General features: G+C 40.1%; 2 protein-coding genes across 3 annotated transcripts in view; both read left to right on the top strand.

Moving 5' to 3' along the window:
* The first annotated feature begins 643 nt into the window (after nt 1-643).
* chrna7a (cholinergic receptor, nicotinic, alpha 7a (neuronal)) lies at nt 644-13,489 on the top strand. Its single transcript, XM_076156222.1, has 10 exons — nt 644-744; nt 2,919-3,058; nt 3,701-3,745; nt 5,826-5,935; nt 6,730-6,809; nt 8,683-8,850; nt 9,268-9,462; nt 11,189-11,275; nt 11,589-11,698; nt 12,418-13,489. Exons 1-10 carry the CDS (start codon nt 696-698, stop codon nt 12,958-12,960), a joined length of 1,527 nt encoding a protein of 508 aa, XP_076012337.1. The 5' UTR covers nt 644-695; the 3' UTR covers nt 12,961-13,489.
* A 419-nt stretch (nt 13,490-13,908) lies between these two features.
* Nucleotides 13,909-26,091, top strand: part of trip4 (thyroid hormone receptor interactor 4) — a 56,060-nt gene continuing 43,877 nt past the window's right edge. For both annotated transcript variants that reach the window (XM_076156220.1, XM_076156221.1), the window contains exons 1-11: nt 13,909-14,090; nt 14,766-14,947; nt 15,064-15,194; nt 15,332-15,538; nt 15,684-15,762; nt 15,848-15,953; nt 16,114-16,329; nt 16,417-16,537; nt 16,814-17,007; nt 17,268-17,392; nt 17,546-17,637. In XM_076156220.1, coding sequence (XP_076012335.1) covers nt 14,011-14,090; nt 14,766-14,947; nt 15,064-15,194; nt 15,332-15,538; nt 15,684-15,762; nt 15,848-15,953; nt 16,114-16,329; nt 16,417-16,537; nt 16,814-17,007; nt 17,268-17,392; nt 17,546-17,637 — 1,533 coding nt within the window. In that variant the 5' untranslated portion in view covers nt 13,909-14,010. The remainder of the gene's footprint in view (nt 14,091-14,765; nt 14,948-15,063; nt 15,195-15,331; nt 15,539-15,683; nt 15,763-15,847; nt 15,954-16,113; nt 16,330-16,416; nt 16,538-16,813; nt 17,008-17,267; nt 17,393-17,545; nt 17,638-26,091) is intronic.

Genomic DNA, 26,091 nt, shown 5'->3' with positions numbered 1-26,091 from the left:
TAAAGTCCATTGAAACGTTATATATAATAATAAAGTTGACTTGATTTGACTCAGGCACCAAACAATCTGCCATTTGTGTCCACTTGACCACCAAACTGGCTTCACCAATGCAAAGAATCTGAGAGATTTGAATATTTTGCACAAGTGCAATGCAAGATGGAATGGAATGGTCATTAATGTCAAGTTTACTGATCATGTCAACCGCAATTTGTATTGCACACACAGGAACATGTTTGAGAGTGATATCCTGTATCTGTCTTATCCTGTATATAGATTTTAGGTTTTTGGGAGATCCCTTTGTTTACCTGGCTCACCCATTGTCCCTTTAAACATTAAAGTCATTCACGGAAGAGGTGTGCACTCATTCAAGTCAACCATGAAAACAATGTATTTTGGACAACGGTAAATATTTACAGAGATAATTACCGAGAGAATATAATGGACCCACCTCCTTTGTCTGTTTTCCTGCTAATGAAAAGATAAATCTCACTCTCTATTCAATGGGTGGTTAACAGAATTAAACTGTGTGTGTTTGTGTGTGTGTGTGTGTGTGTGTTTCACCGCCCCCGAGGAGGAGCCATGTAACACACTCCATCACACTCTCACGCCCCCCTCTTACATCCCACTAGTTGAGGGATGAACAGAGGACCATCTCCATCTCTGCTCTCTCTTTCTCTCTCTCTTTCTCTCTCGTCATGGGTTTGTTTCTGCTCCACGCCGCTGTCACATTTTGCATGTTGAAAGGTAGGTAAGAACACATTGTCTGCAGGGGATTTGCAAGCTTCTTTTTTTTGCACATTTTCCGATATTTGATCTCTTCTGACTTGTTGTGGATGTTTCCCATCACTCATTACCTGTTGTACTGATTGAATACAAAAAGTTTAACGACCTTATCTACTCTGATGTTATTTCAAAAATCTCGTAAATGATGGAGAAATAAGCATTAACATGTTTAATACAAAATAAACGAATCATTTTCAGGTATTATTCAGTTAGATACATTAATATCTTTCCACATATCTTTACATCAACTCAGTCCTCATTAATCATCAAAGCTGGAGTTGAGCCTGAGAGTGAGATAGTCTTTTAAAATATTTCAATCACATCATAAATACACATCAGTGTATTTAGTAAGTATGAATAATAGTAGCCTCACCAGTTTTTACACATTCCCCACAAGGGGATGTTAAGATTTATGCTTTGGTCTATATTGAACAAACTCAAATTCATCTTACAGTGATCGCATTGCACTTCATATCATTGTGGTGCATGCTCTGCTTTGGACATACGGTATGCATAGATATACAGTCACATGTCTTCCTACTGCTGATGTTACTGTAGAAATGAGAGAGAGAGAGACTGAGTTACAGCTGCTGGAAGATGCCAGGAGCCAAAGTGTCTCAAGTTTAAGAGATCTCCTTCATTGTATTCTGTGACTGAACAAAGCCAGAGTAACGCTGTTTTGTATGTTTCACACTCCATTTGATTGCATTGTTCAAAGCACCTACTTTGCAGCATGTTTAGTCCACAAGTCACACACAAATCTAGAAAGTATGATTAGTAAATAATGTGAATTATTACTGCAGCGATAGTAAAGTAAGTGGAATATTCAAGATATGTTATCTATTAATTTTTTCACAGAAAGATCTTCAAATTTTTCCCAATTTTCAATGGGGCAACTAATTAAATGTTAATCTGCAAACCTCCAGTCTGCAGATTACTGGCAATATCTCTTAGAGCCAGTTATGCAGGAGGAGGAGGGTTGTAATTGTGAGTGCATGTCCAAGCACATTTAAATACCAAAGCACATGTCCAGAGTTCTTACAAGCCCTTGTCCATCTTACTGACATTCTTAAGGCTGTTAAATTGGATTGCTGCTCCCTAATGTGCTTCCCACCTCACATTCAGCATCGTATTGGCAAGACATCAGCGATGTTTCTTGTCTGCAATGATGGTCGGTAACACACTGGAACACACTGTATTACAGATATGTTTTTGGATAGTAATGCACAGTGATGTGTTGTTGGTGGTCCGCGTAGAGAAATTTGATTTCGTGGAACAGATCTGAGGGGAATTGGTTTATGGACAAAGACAAGCTTTCAGACGATCTTTCTGTTCAGAGAGTCCCTTTTGTGAAAGAACAGTATTCAGAGAGCAGTGCAAAGAAGAGATTCATACAGACAACAGAGCCGCCAAACTGTCTGCCACATCATCAGGACAAAGTGCTTCTCATAGTGGGTTTGGGATGAGTCTACCATAGCCATCAGTGAAGTGAATACATGTTGCCAAATTGCCCCATCATTCAAATGGGGAGACAGGAGTGTGTTAAAATGAGAGAGAGACATGAATTTGTGTTTCTCCACCTCGAGTTTTTCTATTTCACTGTTGCTCCAGTGTTTTGGCAGCACAGGTGGTGCTCAGCACTCACTGCTGAGGTGGTTCTGCACTGCTATTTCCCAGAGGTTGCTCAAACGTCTTCGTCTGTTCAACCATGGTGACCTTTTCTTCAGGTTTACTGCGCAGTTCCTTGTCTGCGCCAAACAACCAGAATAAAGCTGTGAAATGAAAGGTCGTGATCTATGTTTAAGCTTCCTATTTTCAATTTCTGTTTTGAGAAGCTGCACACACCTTCAATGTATTTGAGGGTGTGAGTTCAGGCAGTGGAGGCTCTTTTAATATTGCAGCATTTTTGCTTTGCTCTTGCTTGAAAAGAAAACGTATTCCCTTTGTCAGACAGTCACTGAATACAATTACTGACTGACAGTAAATTAAGTTTCCATTAGACGTAAAGGGTTTGTGTTCAATTATGGCTGTGTGAATGTGAGTTGAATTGGCAAAATGTTGACTGGCAGTGTCTGTCTCTTTCTTTTGTGCAGGTGATGATATACTCACTCTGCAAGTTTCTATCTCTTCTCTAGTTTCTTTTCAAGGGCCAAACCAGCGCAGACTCTACAGCGACCTGATGGCTCAGTACAATCCACTGGAGAGACCCGTCTACAATGACTCGCACACTCTTACTGTAAACTTCACCTTCAGTCTCATGCAGATCATGGATGTGGTGTGTAAATTCTGGTACTTAACTTACAGCAAACACTGCAACAATTGCTTTGGTATTGTGACTACAACAATTGTGAAAACACTTTAAAAACAAAGGACACCACAGCAAAACCTATTCAATAGAAAGAAAGAATGACTGAAAACCAAACGAATCTGTAAGTCCACACCCATGCTGAACCCCAGTCAATAAACATCCACTCGGCCTGAAAGTTCAATTCGTCTCAAAGCATGCTTTTGTTTAACGGCAAATAGAAGGGCATAGAAATCGCCATTCTAAATTGGGAATATATAGGGCACGTTTGTTCTTTCTCCCAGCCATTCTGAAAGACGACAGAGGAGTGAGTGGTAAACACATAGAGGCGAAACACTGTAGACTAGATGGTCAAAATGCAGATTATAGGTGGAGTTACTTTAACCGTCATTGGCTCCTCTCTGCATTGATAAAAGTTTTATTTGAATAAAGCCAATGGTTGTTCTTAAGCTAGAAAATACTTCAAGCATATTGCCATTGACAACACGGCAAAGTAAATCTTCTATGGATGTTCACAATTTGAAATCTTTTTTAAGAATTGTGTGTAATGAGAATCCATGTGTGAAACAATAGTACAATAATAACTCAATCTTACCAATTTGTCTCACACAGGATGAAAAGAACCAGGTGTTAACAACCAACATGTGGCTGCAACTGGTAAGACACAAGAACCTGTGTAGAAAAGATGTTTCCTCCACAGAAACGCTGTGCGGCACACAAATTAGGCTTATTAAGACTAATGGTGTCAGCTTTTATGCTCATATCATATGCATTAGTTACTACACATAACCCTAACAACATTAAATGGGACATATATGTAGTAGGTTGAACCTCAAGTCAAAGTTACGAAACAAGGCACACACCTGTAGAAGTGCATCTACCTCTATAGAATGTTTACATCCACATGTAAGGATGCCACACCCACCAAGTATGAGGCTGCTGAGGGAGTGTTTGGCCTCCATCCCACCTAACAACTTAGAACCGAGTGAGCTTTTCAATGTGGGACCATGAGATAAAGCGTCCCTATTTGGATGTAGAGTCATTATCTCACATTCCCGTTAGCTGATATCCGTTCTTTTATCTTCTCATCTTCCACAGATGCAAAATGCCAATCTCTCCTCCGTATTACAGTCAGATGAAGTGTAGGGAAACAGATGTTTTATCGCAGCCCATTCACTGTGTAACACCGGCTTCCTGCTGCTGCACAGTCAGCAGGATGTATCGAGGCTGTTGGCTCTTTTAAATCACCCAGCAGCAGTCTCACTCAATCTCCCAGGGTGATACTCCTCATCCTGCAAAATCGACTTTGGCCCTCAAATACTAGATAGTACGACGGACAGCATCCACAGTATCTAATTTCACACACACAGATTACACACCCATCTTTTTTTCTTTTTTTTTTTGCAATTTGTTTTTATTGAAGCAGATATTGTACATGACATTGTGCATACAGGTTAAAGCGAATTTTGGAGATCATTTTTTATATAGGAAGAGAGGAAAGAGGAGAGAGAGAGATAGAGAGAAGGGAGGCAGGTTGTGGTATCCCTACTACCCACCCATCTTTGACATATTTGCATATTTGTGATGGAAACCACTTAACCACTTGTGTGTGTGTGTGTTAATCTGGATAACAGCACCTGTAGTGTTGGTTGCTGACATCTTTTTTGTCATACATATATCAGTAGTCATCAGTCAGATATGGGTTAAAATGACATTTCTATTCATGCTTTCATTTTTCTCAAAGGTATATTTAGACGTGTCAGCTTCAAAGCGTGGCTCTGACTCAGTGTTTCACGGTTCTTTGTGATATTGGATTCTGCGTTATCTTTTATTCTGCATTAATCCGTTTCCCCCTGACATTTTGTTGCCGAGCTGCCTTTTCAAATCCGAGCTCAGTTTAGTAAATTAAATTTTTCTTCCCACCTATTATTGAGAAACCTTTTTGTTTGAGCTCTTTTGTAAATCATGAAACCGCTTTTTGAACTGAAATGTAGAAGTGCTAAAAGTCTAATCACTGCACTCACATCTCCCCAAACAAAAAGGTGTTAAGGCTGTCACAGTGAAGGCTGTTCTGAAAAATTATTTTTGAAATATTATATAACATTTACGTACATACCGTGGAGCAACAATTAGGTATGAATTGTGTTTCTATAGTTACCTGCCAGAGCAATTATTCCTTCATTCATTCTCCATTGCCACTTCTCCTATTAGGCTGCCAGTGCAATTGATTGAAATCTCTATGTGACATTCAACTGCTTTGTCCATGTATGAATGACATTGCAACGAAGCTGCAACAAGTGCTCTATTTTTCCTTCAATGCCCTGTTAAGATGTTTCAGATTGCTTGAATAATTATTCCTGAACCATTTGCATCCATAGTGGAAATGTGTTCACTTACGTCTCATGACCTACATATTTGTCTGTCCATGCTTAATACAGGCACAAAAGGAGAATAGTGTCAGTGTAGCCTGCAAGCTGTATTTCTGCACAAAATCATTCAGTTCTGTGCAGCCTGTGGATATAAACGTCAAATCCCAGTTTGTGCTTCTGAACACACCTTGTTGTGCTGTAGGCTTCACAAATCAAACCTTACGTTACAGTCACGTTGCAGCAGAGAGGCTATAACGTGCCTCATCAGGGCTCAGCGTGGCTTTAAGAGAGAGAGAGAGAGAGAGTGTGTGTGTGCGCGTGTGTGTGTGTGTAATATGACAAGAGCCTTGTGTCTCTGCATCCAACAGTACTGGAGTGATCATTACCTCCAGTGGAATCCATCTGATTATCCAGGTGTGACCAATGTGAGATTTCCTGATCATCTCATTTGGAAACCAGACATTCTGCTGTACAACAGGTAGGTGCTGTGAGGACAGATGTGCTGGGTGTAATTGGATGTGTATGGTGCCAGATTCAAAAGGCATACATCGGCATACACGTTTAGAAATTAGGGGGGAAAAGTTTGGGAACCACTGTAATAAGTAATCACATGATAACTTTAAAATCCTGCAAAATGTCTAAATAATGGTGAAATAAATGATGAAAAAAGCTTTGACAACTAGGGCAGGCACAAGAGTAGATATCTGACTATTCTTTGTTGCTTGTCCTTGTTGTAGTTAGGCTGGTCCGAGGGTCATCACGTCCTCCTTACTCACAGTGCAATAAATCACTTGGACAAATTAAGAAAGCATAGCTATAGACAAGAGAAAGAGCATCTTATTATATGTCCCTTATGGAAAAGCCTGCACAGACCAATATTAATCAATCTTCAAATATTTCTGAACAAATCACATTAGAGGCACTCTACTCAACAAATGAGGGGAAAAAGCTTTGTGCTGCATTTGTCATTGTCCAACTCAGTAAAGCTTCAGCTTGAGTGTCTTTGCGTACTTGTATTCTTTTTCTTTTTTTAAGCAACGGTGTCACCTTCAGTTCAACCCTGTCTCCCTCTCTCTGGGGAGTTCGTTTAGAAACAAGGAATTGTGGGTTGCAAAGAGCAAAATGACTGAGAGAGCACCTCCAGGGGAAAGTTGAACCTACTGTGACTCTGAATGTTTACAAAACCTGCCACAGACAGCTTTGTACCTCCCTTTCCTGCTGAATTACAGTTGCAGGAAATGAATACTGATGTTCTCCATGTTTTCTTCACAGTGCAGATGAGAGATTTGATGCAACGTTCCACACCAACATTTTGGTCAATGCCTCTGGCTTCTGTTCCTACTTACCTCCAGGTAAGAACCATAACCACCTCTGTAAATAGTATTCCTTTAACCACTTTATTTGGTGGCTTTATTTTGGGAATGCTGTACAAACACAAATACAGAGGTGCAAGTCAAGGCAGTTAAGTTGATTTGTTTTATACCCTTCAGTCTCAAAGGCAATTCAGAGTACTGAAGCAAAATAAAATGTAATGTAATATACAATGAAAAACATAAACTAAATAATATTAAAGAAACAACAATGACTGATATGCAAATTTAAATATTAGCAGTACCTGGGTTTTGCTGATATTTATATATGTATTTGACTTTTTAATGATATCTTAGTGTTGGGGCTTACCAAACAAATATTTCTTCTTCTAGGGTAATTTATTATTTGTTTTGGCTATAAAATGTCTTATCTGTTGCTTTTTTTTCTCAGGCTAACATTTACACTTTAGTATCAGATTTGTGGCTTATCATTTGCCCAATTGAGCCGGATTAGATCTTTAGGGTGACGGATTGATGTGAAATCAGAGATGGAGAGCGCCCCACAAGGAAAATATACAGTGGTTTATAACATTCACAATCAATGACAACTTCTCCAAACTACATGGAGATGAAAGAAGGCGATGGATTGCCAGGAGACATTGCAGCAACTGCAGGAATCAAAGATTATTTATGAATGCTGAACATCCTTCAGTTTTCTCTGCACTGTCACTGTCTGGATACCTCAGAGCAGCTGTTGTGTGTGCTTGGATTCAATTCTATAAAACCATCCCCTCATTTGTATACGTACACATACACACACACACACACACACACACACACAAAAGCACATTTAACCAGTCTTCCCTGTCACACCCTGTGATTTCTACTTAAACTCGTCCTCCCTCGTTTTTCCCTTACTATGCAAAAGAGCCGACGCGCTTTCCTCGGCATCTTAATCAATACAGGCGTAAATAGCTCCATCACTGGATTTCTTCTGGATTGATTGCATCTGTCACAAGCAAATTGCTTCTAAACTTTACTCCAAAATGAACCCTCAATGAATGCCCCCATTGGCAAAGTGCATTAAACGAGTAGAGCTGCGTGCAGATTTGAGTTAGATGGCTACTCCCGAATCATATGAATTGCCTGACATTCGTCTTGCCACTGAGGTTCCATTACATTAAACCGACATTGTTTGATTTGTCTGCTCTTCATCTCTATTCATTCTCTGTTGTGGTTTATTGTCTTTGTGGCTGCGTGAGAGGAGAGATCTTTGTTTACTGCCAGCCTCTCATATCGTTCTAAAATGTGCCTGTAAATTAGTCTGCATGTGTCCTGAGGGATTACCACCGTCAGGTCAATGTTATATTGGATTTTTTTTTACATTGCTGAAGATGGACAGCACTTCGACTTTATATTATTGGAGACCTTTCTCACTGCCTCCCCAGTCTCCCTCTCTTCCTCTGCATTCTCTCTACACATTACATAGAAGTCCTGCATTCAGGATTATACTGAAATGGAAATACCATAAGAAAAATGTATTCGATTTTTTGTCACAGCAGCAAATTCAATAATTTGGAATTAAATAATTGGTTACAGTGAGATTTCATTGTACGATAGAGGTAAAACCAGCCTGAGACAACAACGTTTTATGGTTATATCTTGCAGGGAATTTACAGTTTTTGTACAGAACGGCAAAGAAAAGTCGATAGAAAAAAAATCCCCTGCTAATGTAGTTGGGTAGAAAATGGAAGTAATAATAATAAACTACAATGACCTCAATAAACTACATGCACCATGTTAGAAGTAAGTGTTTCTCTCAATCATCTATGTCTCTCTTCATCCTTACACCTTTTATTAAGTGATAAATCCCTCTATGGTCCGGCTGATCTTTTCATTTTTTTCATCACAACAGGAATCTTCAAGAGCACGTGCCACATTGATGTACGCTGGTTCCCCTTTGATGTCCAGAGATGTGATGTGAAGTTTGGCTCCTGGACATACGACGGCTGGTCTCTGGACTTACAGATGATTGACGCGGATATCACTGACTATATTGCCAATGGAGAGTGGGATCTGGTCGGTAAGATGAAATAATGAGTGCTGTAGTTTGCAGGATATGGATGTCATGGATTTGGAACACACACTCGGCCCTGTGCAGGTGGGAGACCAGAGGGCAAATTTGTCTGAACCTTGCAGTTTCTAACATCTCGCTCCTCTCAGACGTAATAAATACCTGTCAGTTTATTCTCCTCATTGAGACTGTGGAAATGGAGAGAAAAGCAGCACCTGGCATTTCTACACCATCGCCCTCCCTTGTTCCTGGCGACGAAAACATTGAATGTGAATTATTGAGAGCATAAATAGAGTTTCAGTATCAAAACCCATTTTGAGAAATTTAGCATTTGTGTTTGTTTCTGCCAATAACTATCAATATACATAGTAAGAACAGTATAAGGTTTGTGTTTCACTTTGTTTGTTTGTTTGTTTTGGGTCCCAGAGGTCCCAGGAAAGAGGAATGAGCGATTCTATGAATGCTGTGATGAGCCTTACCTTGATGTGACTTTCACTGTGGTGATGCGGAGACGAACGCTCTACTACGGCCTCAACCTGCTCATCCCGTGTGTCCTGATCTCCACTCTGGCCCTGCTGGTCTTCTTGCTGCCTGCCGACTCTGGAGAGAAGATCTCACTGGGTAAAGCAGCTGGACACACTCTCTCTCTCTCTTTCTCTCTCTGTCTCTGCCTCTGTCTTTGTCTCGACGCACCTTGCTTTCTGTCACTCTTTCGTTTTTAAAACACTTCTGAATTGCTGAGGGAATTTTCTTTCAGAATTAATAAGTAATTATTTATTAAAATAATTGTTTTCTTATGCTGCATTTCCAGCCATTCAGTATTAGACACTATTAGTATTTTTTTTTCTCTAAAACACCCTTTTACAGCATTTAAGTGTGAATTTAAACACAGTGAACTATACAGCATCTGTGTCCCTTGGGCTCTCTCTCTCTCTCTTGGGCTTTCCTTGTTCATGAGCACATTCACTGGCATAGGACAATTTAAATTGTAAATTCTGTTTGGCTCACTGCCTTTGTGTGCCTCAGTGACCTGCAGTGCCCCTCATCCCCTTTGCATCTGTACAAAATATCCCATGGCTACCGCATCTATTTATGTAAACCATCAATTAACAAGAATTATGCTCACATATTCACTGCATTCATTCCTAAATATTGTGAATTCCCAAAAGAACCTGGGACCTGGGTTTTCTGCATATTGATTGTCAACGTAGCAAAGACATGGCCCACGGAACTTTGAGTGTTTTGACATTTTATCATTTCAGGTCATAATGCAGGCAGGCGTGATGGAGTCCTGGCATGTTATGTTTGATCTGTGCACAAAAGACAATACCTTAATCGTAGACAATGGAACAATGGAACATGTGGCTGTCTTAACTCAAGTCTGTCAGTGGAATAGAGAAAGTGTTTAGGCTTATCTCATCTGTCACAGTTCACTTGAATGTTTAAGTTTATTTTCTGCAGAATGAATTATACAGCCTTGGCAAAGAAAGAACCTGAGGGTGCAGTGGCAGTGGATGGGGGGCATTGATTTGCGCATCCTACATCTTGCTTAAATCATTACAGTCAGACTGCAGCTGTCTGCCTTCGTTAACCAAACTGTGTATGAGAGCCAGATGTGTGGGCTTTTGCAGTGTGTCTTTGAGTGTGTATGTGTATTTCCTGTGATGTTTTTGATAGCTCATGGACAGCGGGAGGAAATGTGAAATGTGAATGGCATTCGTGTGTGCTTGTGTGTGTGCGTGTGCTTTACATCTGCTCTCAAACTATATGAAGGCAGTGATGAGGGCATGAGCTCACCCACACACTGCTATCATCATCTGCCAAAGGATGATGAACACACAGAGAAATGAACTTCATGGCTGCATATATACACATATCTAATTTTAATAGTGATGGGCTGTCATATGGTTTATGATTTGTGAGAAATACAAATAGATCTACTTGATTTATTTATTGTATGTATTCACTCTCATATTCCCTTTAGAGTTTTGCTTTCATGTACTGAATGAAAGAATGAAAAATGCATAAGATTGAGCTGTTTTAAATCTATAAAACAGAAAAAAGAGCAAAAATATACATTTCTAGTACGCAGCATAATATGTATACGATCAAACTCCCTTTGCATAAAATTAATCGTAATTCAGATAAAAAAGGGAGGAAATGAATGTGGTCAGTGGTACCAATATAAGATCACATCTACAGTAAGCGTATGTATAAAATGTATGTTTATAAGTTTGGTATGTTACAGATTAAACATCAAAGAGCCGTGATATGTTTGACGTGAGAGCATCACACTGTGATTGACACATGAGCTTTGTTGTCAACTGAGATTTGGTCTTTTTCACAGGAATTACAGTCCTGCTCTCCCTGACTGTCTTCATGCTGCTGGTTGCAGAGATTATGCCTGCTACCTCTGACTCAGTGCCTCTAATAGGTATGCCTGCCTGAGGTACAAGCAGTTGCCATGGATTTCAAGTACACTCAGCGAGAAGATGTGTTGTCAGTTTCCATCAGGGATTCTTATATTTAGTTGTGTTTCAGTGAAACAACAGCATAATCATCGTACAATGTTTTGTTTTTTAAGACATCTCAGTCATACTTAAAACAAACTTGAAACAGCAAGTAGTGTTTAGTTTTTTTCAGCTAATAATGTGAATTTGCCTGAGTCTGCTAATTTCCCATGTATAATCTCTGCAGGGTTTAACTCTATTCTTTCTGTCTCTCCTATGTCCTATTTAATTTACCAGCTCAATACTTTGCTACCACCATGGTCATTGTTGGTCTTTCAGTAATTGCAACGGTTCTGGTTTTGCAATACCACCACCATGACCCTGATGGAGGCAAGATGCCAAAGTGGGTAAGTGTCATTTATTACTCCATTATAAGTTGTCCCATATTCTCAATACTTTAACTGTTAACTGTAGTAAAACAACATTTTTTCTTTCATTTTACACCCAATTGTAAATTTAAATAACCTTCAAATTAACCTACAAATCAGATAAACTGTGTTTTTTGTGTAAAAAGTGGGCCAACTGGCAATGCAATGTAAAGTACAAATATTGCCATGGTTACGGTTTGCTGTGCCCAGTGCAGTAATTTGATTAGAGATTAGACGTGATTAGACTGTCTGTGTTTCTAATGTCCTGACATGTGGTTTATGTTTAACATACAATATATCTTGCCAGTCAGCCAGCCAATCAGAAACAAATATTTTCCGCAGGCTCTGATGCCCAGACTATTAGAGGGGCTGTCAGAGCTGTGAAAGCTTTGATAACAGTTCAAATAACATGCTGGCAAATGCACGAGGTCCTTCAGGGGCGTGTTCAAGTGCCATGGATCAAAATCATTCTCCAGGCGATTGGGTCACCTATGAACCACTCAGAACCTCAAACCAACATGTCATTCAAGTCATATTCATTGTTTCAGAATGTCAGAGTATCAGAAAAGCCTCTGTAAGGGTGAGGCCTCAAGTACTTACATCAAGTAGCTTTATATCGTTTTAAACCTGCAATCTACAGTATTCATTCTTTGCAACTTTTAAGTTAATAAGAGATTTATTTTGTGATTACTCCAAAGACCCGAGTCATCCTCCTCAACTGGTGTGCCTGGTTCCTCCGCATGAAGCGCCCAGGAGAGGAGCGAGTACGTTCAGCCTGCCACAACAAGGGCCCACGCAGCAGCCTGACCAGCATGGACCTCAACGCTGGCACCTCAGCCCCACACTCTAACAACGGAAACATGCTTTATCTTGGTTTCCGTGGCCTGGAGAACATGCAGTACTCCACAGCTGCCACCTCCCCTGACTCTGGGGTTCTCTGTGGGCGACTGATTGGTCGAGCAGGTGAGGATGAGGTGCTCCTCCCAACTGGTCAAAGCTCAACAGTGGGGAGTGTGGAACCAGAGCTGGCCAAGATCCTGGATGAGGTGCGGTATATTGCCAAACGCTTCCGCAACCAAGATGAGGAGGAGTCTCTGTGCAACGAGTGGAAATTTGCCGCTTCTGTCATAGACCGACTATGTCTCATGGCTTTTTCACTCTTCACCATCCTCTGCACCATTGGGATCCTCATGTCAGCACCCAACTTTGTAGAGGCCATTTCCAAAGATTTTTTCTCTTAAAGACTTAAAGCAGGCTTCATCAGACAGCAAATGAAACGCAAATTTGAAATACAACGTGAGCATTTGTAAACTTACGGGACGTAAATTTGTGTTCTCATCTCAGTCCAATAGGTGTGTGTTGGACTTCTATATAATTGACTATTTAACCAAACTAGAGCTAAATCAAACCTAGGACTAAAAAAAATGTAAATGGCATCTATCTTGTATTTTATTGCCACCCAATAAAAACAGCCTTTGTTTTTTACATTACACAGTCTTAGTGTATAGAAGAATAACATCTGCATTTTATTCCCCTGGTACTCTTTTGTATGTTTTACAGTATGTAGGTAAAGCTATGTTTAAAGTGACGTGTAAAAAATGTTATGTGGAATTATCTGTGTGTTATTGTTCATATCTTTATATTACATTCTCAAATTAAACACATTTCAGTCAAGATTCTCATCATACTTTCTTCTACATAGGGAATTTAACGGCTGGATATCTTTCACTGAAATGTTGCTCATACTTCACAGTCAACACAACTATGTGATGTTGGAAAAGTCACATCTGCAGTTGTTTCTATAATCATGTTTATCAAATAAATGTATTTTTTCATTAAAAAAGTCAGATTTTTTTCAGTGCATTAGAAGTCAATTAATTAATTAATTAGAAACCATGGTGATATGACAGATGAGATATTTTGTTGCTATAGCAATCTCAAGATAAGGTGGAAACACGTGCGCTTCATTGCTGCATTAGTGCTCCTTTACTGCCACCTAGAGACTGACCTGAACAGGTGGACTGAAACAGTTTTAAAGAAGGTTCTGTTTTGTTTGCGTTTTCTGTGTGACAGTAACTTAAGATATTAAATGTTAATCAGTTACTAAATAATTATTTTTGTATCATAATTTCAACACTTTTATTATTATGATTTAGTAGGAACCTTAACTCCAGTCGGCCAGCACTGTGTCCGTCTGTGTTTTTCCGCCGACTGGAAACACATTCGTGCTACGAAGGCTTTAGGAAACGTCATTCATCCGTGATTTCGGTTAAAACCTATTAGCTGTTAAAATGTCGGACGCGTTGGTACAGTGGTGTGTGGAACAGTTACAGCGCAACTTCGGGCTGGAGGTGTGTGAAGACATCGTTAGGTAAGTTAATGCGACTATTTAGCTGCTAACAGGCTACTTTTCAGGCGACCAGCTAACTGTCTGCAAGTCTGAAGGGGACTAGCTAGCTAACTGAGCGGCCTTACGAAGCAAAATTACACTTTACGAGTGAAAATAGATTAAACTAATATATTGATTATTGAATTCTTCAGGCTATTCTGTTTAATATGGTCGTTACAATTGAAGTACAGTAAAAATGTTAGGAGACAGAGCTGACTGACCTGTCAAACTGTTAAAAAGCCTACATTTGTAGACGTGTACTCATAACTCTGTGTAGCTCTGTTTATACTTCGGTGTCATATTATTTAGCTTTGATGATTGTGTGTACTTTTTTGTAAAAGTGTAGGCTACTCCCATTCAAATATTTTTAAGGTGTGTTTAAATTTACTATTAATTACTAGTTCAATTACTGATCTAATTTTATGGGCTGATTAAGATTCTTCTCAGGTCCAAACTCGTTTTTGAATAAATGACTCAATACTACTCAATACATTTTCTAAACTGTTATCACTAACTACATCCTAACGACTGACTTTTCAAATTGATTTCTGGACCTGGTCTGGCACCCAATTCCCCCGACTGGGAAAGTTATAACCTTCAGTGAATTATTACAGTGAATTAAAGTGAATTGGATACTTGTTTTTCAATACCCCTTAGATACATCCTGTCTATTGAAAATGCTGAAGAAGTTGAGGAGTATGTGGGAGGCATCCTACAGGGCACAGATGGGAGAAAGGGGCAGTTTATAGATGAGTTCCTCAGAAGATGGACCATATCTCAAAGAAAGGCCACAGACACTGATAGTCTCTTCATCCTCAAAGAACCTCTGTCAGCAGCAGGTAGGTCAATAAATGTTGCATGTATGACATCACTTCATATAAATTACAAATGATCATTTCAGACATCAATTATTCTTTCAAATATGTTTGGCATATAATTGGTTAATTTTTCCTAGATTCTCCTGACATGAGCAAAGACTCCCAGAAGAAGTCTAAGCGCAAGGGTCGGAATAGACAGGAGGCGATGACTGTGAGCCAAGCTGAACCTGAGGCAGAAGCAGTCAAAACCCCCATTGATCTGATGATGGTGAGGGTAATTACTCATGGTTGTGGTTTCGTCATAACAACAGATAAAACCGTTTGTTAGATTCCACATTGTATGATTTTATTTTGCTGCTGCAATTCTGCCTCTGACTGCGACCTGCCCTCTGCTCTCCTCCACAGGCCCAAGAAAGTGCCTCTTCAACAAAGAAGAAAACTAAGTTTGTAAGTCTTTATGCCAAAGAGGGACAACTGGCTATTTTGATCCCTGGTCGAAAAGCCTGCGATTGCCTTGCCCAAAAGCACAGACTCGTCAACAACTGCATCAGCTGTGGTCGCATTGTGTGTGAGCAGGAGGGCTCAGGGCCATGCATCTTCTGTGGAAGCCTGGTATGAGAGTGTTTCCACTGCCTAGATTTCATATGATTCACTACATATGCTGCTGATACTCCTTATGTTTTCTGTTCAATATTTGGTCATGATATATATTGTCATTGTTTTTGACAAGTGGTTATTTTTTTTTTAATTAATTTAGGTTTGTACAAATGAAGAGCAAGAAATTCTGCAACGAGGTTCCAATAAAAGCCAAAAACTGCGAAAGAAACTAATGGGGGGTAAGAATTAAAAGATTAGAATGGTATGATAGTGTTCTTTTTTTTGTGTGTTTTTTTTATTACATGTGTCTGTTTTTCATAATAGAGGCTGGAGAGAGAGACTACCTGCCAGGTCAAGAGGCCCGGATTACAGCTGGTTTAGAGAAGGCTTTAGAACACAAAGAGAAACTGCTGGAATATGACAGAAATAGGTATAAAACACACTCATTTCGATCCACAATCATTGCTCGCTAAATGGGTTTAGGCAGAAATTTTACATATACTGCTTCATGTGCAATATCAAAAAGGTTTGATTCGAAATATATGATAGTACTTTTTTACTATCACCTTCACTTCTTGTTTCATCTGCAGTGTCAGGAGAACTCAGGTTCTGGATGATGAGTCCGATTACTTTGCCACTGACTCTAATCAGTGGTTGTCACCCAACGAGCGTGAAAAGCTGAGGAAAAAGGAAGAGGAGCTAAGAGAACTTCGCCATGCGTCTCGCAAGGACAGAAAAATTACATTGGATTTTGCTGGCAGACAAATAGTTGAAGAGGGAGACAACCTCAGCTCCTACTACACCAAGTAAGATGGCGTAATATTGCTTGAATTAGATTCATGTTATGTTGTCATGCTAAAGAAGTCTTCATCTTCAACCACCTCATTTTGCAGATTGGACGAGACCATAAAGAATATGACCAGTGACTCTCCACTGAAATCAAACCTGAAGTTGGAAGGGCGGCAAATCCCCAGCGGCCTTGTTAACCCCAACATTGTGCAGAGTGCACCTATGGTATGTCAAGTGAATTTGCAGTGTCAAAACATTTTATAGATGGCAATTCATCAGAACAGTAAAATTATACTAACAACAGTATGACTAACAGCTGTTTTCCCACATGATTTGGAAACCCACTTGTAGCCTTGTAGAGTTCGCAATGCCTATCTTCAGATTTCATCCACCATGAAAATGGTCCAGATGGTATTCACACTGTTTCTGCTAATGATAATTGTGACAATGAGTGCACTCTCAGATTTCAGTCAGCATGCTAATTAGTGTATGTTCTCCAAGTGGGTGGATGTGGAAGGCAGTGCAAAGCACAAGACAAGCAAGGAGAGAGGAAAAGCCTTGGAGGAGGAAAGGGGAGGAGAAGATCGCTGCAAGTTGCGGCTTCAAGACAGAGAGCTGCAGGAGATGTCTGATGGGGGCTGGTGCCTGAGCATGCACCAACCGTGGGCCTCACTGCTGGTCAATGGCATCAAGAGGTCAGGAACGCCATGTCAGCAATGAGCTTTTTATGATCGATAGAACTGCAGCGTGACTAACAATACACCTGATGATGCTTTTACGCGTTCAGTATTTTATGACCTTCAATAAGTCATGTTTTGATCAGGTGATGGAGCTTTTAAAATGTTGGCGTACTATCAACTTTGTCATTTTCTACTAGGACTGGGCAATATCTAACAAATAAAACATCAAAAGATTTTTCTCACAACACTAATTTAAATCTGTTGGACATGTTTAGGGTAGAGGGGCGGACCTGGTACTCTTCCCACCGGGGTCGTCTTTGGATTGCCGCTGCAGCTAAGAGCCCCACCCCTCAAGAGATTACTGAGGTGGAAATCATGTACCGGCACATCTACAAGAAAGGTTTGTATGCGCAGGCAATCAGTTTGTAAATACTATAAATATTAAGCTTTGAACGCTTTTGCAGACAAATGCCATGCCAAGCACTGTTGAAACATCTGATACGACGCCTCTGGTCTCACATGGTGGTTGATGATTTATCTGTCCTCTCTGCAGAGCCAAGGTTTCCAAAACACTACCCTACTGGCTGCTTGTTGGGCTGTGTCAACATGACCGACTGCCTGTCTCAGGAGCAGTTCAGAGAACAGGTTAGTGACACATGCACAATAGCCACAGATTCCCAGGACCAAAATAATGAGTTTATTAGTGAAAGTACTTGTCTGTCTTCACTTCACTAAACCTGAACAATAGGGCAGCATTGAGATGGACAAGTAGAATGGCATACAAAAATCGATCAGATGCTTGAAATGTTCCACTAAAATTACATCAATGTGAGACTTAAATTACAGAGTTTGATTGTTGAATGCCAGTCTTTGTGGCTCAATACGTTAGATGATGTTCTGGATAAGTGGGCAAAGGGAATGGATGGATGGTCTTGTAAGGTTGACTGAGGGATTGGTTCAAGTCTTTGTTTCATGCTCATACCAAGTTTTATATGTTGAATATCTTCAAATTAGTCTCATGTTATGATGTTGGAGTCAATATTTAGTTTGGATTATTGTAATAACACCACATGAAGGCAACATTAAAAACACACACATACGCAGACCATTTGCACAGTACATTACAAAAGCTTATTTAATATCACCCTAAAAGTAATGGATAATGTAAAAAATATAAAAAATTCTTCTGCACACAGTGACTCTTGTTGGTTTGAGTCAGACTGAATTTATATATTGCGGAGGTGAAATTAATATGTGGCAATATTACGATAACCTTCACTAAGTTGACCCGATGCAATACCATCTCTTACCAGCAGAGGCCACGCTGCACCATTTTACCAACAGTCCCTTTGCAGCATATTTGACACTAGAGGCACTATCCACCTTGGAAATAATTGCTCAAGCACAAAATCCAAACCTATGTCAGGCATCTTACCTCCCACTAAAAGGAATAAGTATACACACACACACATATATATATATGTATATATACTGTCACCAGCCTACTTTGTGTGTTAATGCAGCCTTATTTCACTAGGGCAGTCTGTCTCTGAGCACAACACATGGACAGGAAGAGTGCTTAGTGATGAGTAACAATAGAGTTTACTGCTGCCTTCAAGGCTTCCTTAAACTGAAATCCACCCTTCTGTTACAAAGAGAGGCTAAGTCGATCATTTGGAAAAGCATGTAGCTCCGTTGAAATACGGTAGAACGCTACCTCTTGTCTTGTCTACATTAGTTGAAACAGTTCATTTGTTATGACTGTAAAATTCACTCACTATGTACATTAAGTTGTCTTGCACATGCAATGTTGGTTGTAGGACTCTTTAATACATTGCTCTCTTCACTCTCTGAGGTCCATTGGCTTGCCAATGGCTTCTTGGTCATTTAAAGATTTTCCCTCCTTTTTGCCACAAAAGTCACAGTAAAATATTAAAGCATCTTATCTCATTATATTTCAGGCAAATATACACACACAGATTCAAAATGTACAAGGCGGAGATGAGACACATGGTGCAAAGCGTAGCCTAAACCTACATGTACACACCTTTTAATGAAATACTGACACAGCAGTCAGCTGTGTTAATTAAAAGATTGAACCATGGTAAAGCATCGATCTCTTTTAAGGATTTTCTGCATGCGTGTTTGTGTTTCTCTTCATATGTGCATAAACTCTTGAATAATGATCATGTTTTGTGTATGAAGAGCCCGGTGTTTCGGTTTAAATCAGCTTAATACTTAAATGTGTGCTCTTACATGGGGAGAGCTTTTCCCTTTTGTACTCTGTCCTCATTCTCTCCTCAACCACTCATTCCACCCATGGCTGTAAAATCATGTTTGCAGGCGGTGTGACTGCCCTTTCATCCTGTGTGTGTGTGTGTGTGTGTGTGTGTGTGTGTGTGTGTGTGTGTGTGTGTGTGTGTGTGTGTGTGTGTGTGTGTGTGTGTGTGTGTGTGTGTGTGTGTGTGTGTGTGTGTGTGTGTGTGTGTGTGTGTGTGTGTGTGTGTCCACTTGCACAGAGCAGCCATAAATAACACCACCCCCCCACACAAGGCCCCTCAGAAAGAAGAAAGAAAGCCATATGTAGAAAATAGCAAAGGCAGCCAGAGAAGAAGACCACCACAGACCTAATGATGGTGCTGAACAGTTGGCTGGTGCTTTCGTACCATTGGAAATGTTGGACTAAGCAAAATGTCCTGGCTGTTTAGTGTTTAGCGATTTAAGCATGCATAATTTCCGAATAAGTGGAAGTGAGCTTGTTGTGCTGTTGCATAGTAGTACACAGTAGAGTTGAGCTTGGCAGGGTGGGTGGACGGGAGAGGTGTAGGATTTACTGTCCTGTGTTGGCAGCTGTGGGTGGTTTAAAAGGGGGATGGTGAAGGACAGACTGTCATTATACTTTGGGCTCTTCTAATAAATCTGTCCCGAGTGATGAATGAATTATTTAGAGAGAGCGGAAAAGTTGGGACAACAGGAGAGTGTGAGAGAGAAACGATTTGACAAGGTAAATACTGGAGTATCACGACTCCATTGTGATAATACTCGGGCGACTGTTGAGGCGCTGTTGCACAGAGCCGTGCCGACAACCTGATACCCCCGCTGACAGACAGTGTGGAAAGACCACCTCAGGCAAGAGTAGGATTTCCATCTGTTTGACTTGGACCAATTCTTCCCCTCATTAGAAACTGACTGGTGTATTGATCCATTCTTCCCATAATCTCTCACTCCTCCCACCTCCCCAGCCCCCCTTTGCTACTGATAATTGGCTAGCCATTATGATCTGTGCTCTGCCTTTCCACCCCCCACCCCCACGTGCTCACTCAGCAGGGGGTGTAGATGTACGCCTGACCTGCCTACTGGAGGGGACAGAGGGGGAGGGGGTTGGGGGAAAGATGGAAAAGGTCTGTTACAGATTGAAAATTGGAATGATTTTGAGGGAAGAGGGAGGGCAAGATAATTTAAAAAGGATGAGCAAAGAGCTTCAGCCAATATTATTAAATGGGAGAGAGAGATGCCGCAGAGGGCTTATTTAATGCATACCAGCGATACGTAATCATGCAGTATTTTGATGTTGTCTTTGTATATGTTTCGAGTCATTATAAGGACTGATGCACACACCTTTTGTCAGTCTTCAAACCGGTATACAGCGTTAGCACAGGCATGTCAAACCCCATGCAGTGATCCAATCATACCATCAGCTTATTCCTGTGGAGATAAAATTGACTGATTCAATCCACACTCTAAATAACAAGGGTGTGATTTCTTACTCTATTCTGAGGAGCACATCACCAGCTACAGTGCTGCATTTCATGGAGAATAGAAGTCGCAGGGGTTTAATCATTTCAGACAGACAGAGAGTGAAAGCAGTGAGTGTTCAGTGCTGTAATGATTCTTACAGAGGCAGAATGTATGCAGTCTGTACATGCGCTATCTTATCAAAGGACGCTGGGAATTCCCTGATGGGGAAATGTTGACATAATAGTTGAATTTGTACTTTTCACAACATTCACGTGAAGTTTGAACAGTAATACCAGTGTTCTTCCTGAATACTTAATTGAAATGCATTTAAAACCTTGTATCTGGTAGAGGCTTGATGTTCACCCTCTCAGTTATAATAGGTCCCTTACCATGTATTTACAGCTGACGGGTAAATTTGTGAGGTTTGGCTTTTGGTAGATGGTTTGTGATCTGCGTTAACTGAATCAGTGCCGTAATATTTGTTTACATGAGGAAAAGCACTTCGGGAACAGGTTTATGGATTTGTATTTGTATAAATCTTAAATCTTAAAGCTCCTGCTGGCATTAGTTTACAGTAGATACAAAAATACTTACTGTACATAAAGACACAAGGATGTACAGAAGGATGATTGGAGAAAATGACATTGCAATCTATCTCTAAATCTTTATATAGCATACAGTAGATCGGAGACACTGCTAATGATATATATTAGATAACAAATAGCTGTGTTAGGTGTTGTTTTTCCATTCACTGTCCAGTTTGCAGTGAATGGAGAGTCATATTCTCATTTACTAAAGAGTGACTGTGGTTCTGTATCATATGTTGTCATTGTATTACTTTTCTTGCGTGAAAATCCTTATCCTTTAATTTCCAGTAAATGAATGAAACCACATTATTTCGCTCTTCTGTGAAGCTTAAAGCCTCCATATAACTGTATATTAACCTACTCCAGCACTACTTCAATCGATTGCAATTCACAAGATGTTGCATGCATATCATGAATGTCAGATAACTGAGACTATAAGCGTCAACCGCATCACATAGCTGCACGCCCAGCCACTTATCTGTTAAAAGAAATGCTGCTTTCTCTGGCATTCCATTTGTGCGAGCACTCCCTCTGACCTCCAGAGTGGAGCTCCTGTGCTTGTTAGGCCAGCTGTATGCTCGGACTGATGCCTGCGCTTCCTTGTGTGGTAATGTGATATTTATATGCTGAAAGCCTTCCTGCCAGCATGCCACACACACACACATGCACAGGATATATTGGACTCATTCCAAAGGAAAGGAAGGCAGGCAATGCTATTTCTTTCACCCCTTTTTCTGTGTAACATTGTGTGAATCCTAAACAGTGCCCCCCCCCAACCCCCCATCATTCCATTATGTTTTTCTCTCTGTCTCTCTGTCTCTCTGTAAAAAACACGCCCTCTTACTTTTCTCTTTGCCCAGCCTCAGTCACACACTAACACAGTCTCTCACTCATATCCATCCCCTTCCTCCCTTTTGCTTGCTGGGCAGTTTGCCATGGCACAGAGGTCAGACGGCATGTGATTCTGCAGTGGTGTGTAGAATGCATTCAGCCCAGCGTCCCCAGGCACTGGATGACAAGCAAGCCAACCCCAGTCACAGGTTTTCAACAGCATGAAAAATGCATAAAACCCATCTGACAGAGTGAAATGGCCTGCTGCACTGTCTAGAATTTTTTACTGCTGTCTTCAGACCACTTCATTAACTGTCACACACTCTCTACTGTTGAGGAAACTGACAGTTAAGCCCCTTTTTATTATGTCTGGTTCTCTTCGATTCTGTTCCGCGCGTATAATGTGTGCACACTGCGCTGATCACAGGCGCCCTAGATCAGTGATAAAGGCAATATGAGAGCCGCTTCAAACAACTTCCTTTGATGTTTAAAGCTGTACCCATGTTGATGGAAAGAGGACCGAATCAAAGAGGCAATACAAAGCTGTAGGACTGAAAGCACTGCCTCTCTCAACACAAATGACAAGAATCTGAACCATTTTCTGTATTTAAGTACACACAAATGTTATAGTAAATACACAAAATTGATTAATAAGAGGGAAATGTAGAGCTATAATGACTTATGATTCATTTTTGACCCTTTTATAACAATGTGCACTGGCGACAACCTGACAGTGGTTTCCAGTGATTCATTTTATTATGTACATCTGATTAAAAATTTAGGGTTTCTATTTTTAATTAACCTCACATCCCTGCTAAATGTAGGAATTATACATAAGCCCTTGTAGTTATCCTCAAAATTGCTAGCCAATTTGAGTGGTGAACATAGTTTAAAGAAGACGAGAATCTTCAAAATAATCTTAAATTATATACATACAGGGCTAGGATAGTAAAGGGAATCAAAGAAATCAAACTAGATCAAGCCACTCGACTGGAGTCTTTACACTCCAAGGCTATCATTTCGTGGTTGAAGTATATTTAGCGGCTGTTTTTGAATGTGTACGTTTACAACACCGTCAATTCGGTTCTGCAGACTAACTTAAGGTCTTGGGCCATGTAACTGGTCTGCAACAACCATTTGGCAATGAGTTTATGGAACAGACTTTTGGCACTCAGTTTGTGTACTCTGTGAAACATTAGCTCTGTCATTCTTATACAATGTTTGCCTATAGCAGAAAAAACTCTCTAGACTTGAGCATTGTGATCTGTCAGTGCTCTTCCCCCCCCAAATAAGATTTAATGAAGCAAAGAATCAATATGTTTGACGTTTACCCCCAGTATCCACATCTGGTGTTTGTCGTTGATGCCCTAAAATGGCTCCTCATGTGGCCAACCTCTCTGCCAGAAATGCATGAAGATTATGTGGCGTAATGTGCCACTCTATTGTCCCGCGTTTATATTTCTTGGAAATATCAACTCTCAGTTTGATCGTTTATGTTTATTCTCTTCCAAACGTGAGAACAGCTATGACTTCATTCATTACTTCTTGCTGACTTTGGCTGGTTTTGCCCACATTCGTCAGACGTGCTTACACTATCGATTTATGTGTTCACACATGCCTGTATGTTTTGAAAAGGAGAAGAGATTTTTATCCAGTCAAGACGTAACCCAGCAGCAGCAGCACGACCACAAGTATCTGCCATAGAGAGGGGGAGGCTGTCTGCCACTGCAGGGTCAGAGATTACAAACTCAATTGTACTCTGCTGGCTGACACGTCTGCTCAGCAACTCACTGCTGGCGACATCAGATGGGGAGGAAAATAAGGAGAGAGTGTGTTTCCCTTCCTCCTGCTTCCTCTGCTATTATCCTTTCTCTCTTTGTGTGTGGCAGACTGAATGATTTTACAGGTGATTATTTGTCTGAAACCCCATTCTGACAACCTTCTCTACAAAACTAAAGCTTCCAATGTTAATTTTTTTAAATTTTAAACAAAGCACTTGCCTACAAGGCTAGTGACTTTCACTTGGCCCTAATGTGGCAGCGCTCCTCAGTTAACTATGATGAAATCAAAATGAAGAGAAAAATGTTTGCTTAGGAATGCATTAGAAATTAATCATCCAATCTATAAAATGTGGTTAAGCTCATTCTTTTAGAACTGATACAATCAACAATTTGATATGATTCAATCAACCAATCCAATTACAGTCACGTATTGCTTTATAACCTGAAACATTTATACAAAAAGGCCCCACATAATAGATCACGTAAAAGTGTTTCTACCCATTGCCAGTCAGTATGCTTCCACAGTGAGATTTCTTTTCTTTGCTGTGATGGAGGTCAAAATGGAAGTAAGCGATATATAGAAATACGTGATTGAAGTGATTGATTTATAATCAAAGAATAATACAATTTTAAGATGCTTGTAAACACATCAAGTGTCCTTAAAATGGTTAACAAAACCCATACTTGGATATTAGTGTTGTAAGAACAAGATGATGCTTCAGATTCCAGCCCAGCAAGGTATAAGAGCTGTTAGCCAGCTATGTTCAGTCTTGCAAACTCTACCCAGCTGCTCTTGTCCATAAAACTGGTTCAAAAGCTACAGTTCTAATACATAAATGGATTCTTTCTTGGTGCCAATCAAAGGGAAGTGCAAATGTTCCTGAACAGATTAATGCAGAATGAAATGTACAAAGGTGAAAGTACATAAAGTTTTTACAAAGACACTTTCTTTCTTAGCGGGAAGGATTATATAAAATGTATAATTAACCAGTAGCTTCATTGGTGGTCATAACAAAGCTCTCAAGTGTAACTAAGGATTGTTTTACAGCACTTTAATCACACCAGTCAGCACATTATGCAACAAGAATCAACTCTGTAACGTGGCTCCACACTGCTCCACTAGAATCACATCTCCTTGAATACTGACATATAGCTAATACTGTATAATACGCATAATTCTCCACAGTAATTCACCATGGATTTGTTTTGTTTATTTGGATTTAAACCTGGATAATGAAGCACATGTATAAAGATTTAACAAAAATAATCCGATGTGGAATTGCACAGCATTTCTTTAGATATATTACAAGGATTTTGAGAGTCGGTAAGGAATGTGATTGGCAAGCATAGTTACAACCAGAAAGTATGAAAGTACACGCTGCAATGTTGCTCCCTTCCCTGCCAGTTTCCTATTTTTATTCCAGGATTTTCTTGGCGCACGTACTACACATTGTCTTTTGCTATGTTCCACTGGGCAAATCTAACATTAAAATGCTTCAGCTTTGGCACGCACACTGTGTGCAGTACAATATTGATTTACATGCAGCACCACTCACTTTCCCTTCGACTTTCTTGCAAGTCTAGCAGGAATAAAGTGGAACAAGTGAATAATCCTGCCTGTTCAGATCTTTGATCAAACCACGTGGCCTGTGCCTGTGTCGTCTTTTTCAGCCATTTTAGTTTCAGTCAGACTGACAGAGGCTGTTGTAAAGGAGAGTCCATTCCTTGATAATCTTTTAAGACAAATTTCATGGTATTGTTGTGATAGACTGCTACTGTATAATCTGAAATACTACACACTGAAAGGTATTTCTTTTCTTTTTTTTTTGTATATTTTTATTGAAGCAAGCATTTGACATGACAGGGTGCATACAGTTATGGTATTTCTGATGTTTCCTCCCCTGGTGGTTTATACAACAGAGACATTGCAGCCTAAAACACTAACTGTGGCCTCAAAAATGAACGCGCAATACTAAACCTTTCTGACAGTGCTGGTGAAAACGAAATGTGTTGTACACGCGTTCCTACTTTACTGGCCAATGAGTGTAATTAAATTAGAGACGCTTGTTGATCATGTACATGTAAAAAAACTACTCTTCTACTTAATGTCTCATTTTGTCTTTTTAATAGCCTCTGTCATCTCATGGACTGAGAGAATTGTG

This window comes from Genypterus blacodes, unplaced genomic scaffold, assembly GCF_046128005.1.
Source record: "Genypterus blacodes isolate CSIRO-AG114 ecotype Tasmania unplaced genomic scaffold, CSIRO-AGI_Gbla_v1 ptg000067l_1, whole genome shotgun sequence".
Lineage (NCBI taxonomy): Eukaryota > Metazoa > Chordata > Actinopteri > Ophidiiformes > Ophidiidae > Genypterus > Genypterus blacodes.
This window is presented reverse-complemented; position numbering and strand designations above follow the sequence as displayed.

Bases quoted from the DNA above. Each gene is read 5' to 3' on its own strand.
- chrna7a (XM_076156222.1), top strand. From the start codon at position 696: ATGGGTTTGTTTCTGCTCCACGCCGCTGTCACATTTTGCATGTTGAAA. The intron at 3,746-5,825 runs GTAAGACACAAG...TGCATCCAACAG, and splicing joins CCAACATGTGGCTGCAACTG to TACTGGAGTGATCATTACCT. The intron at 11,276-11,588 runs GTATGCCTGCCT...TTAATTTACCAG, and splicing joins TGACTCAGTGCCTCTAATAG to CTCAATACTTTGCTACCACC.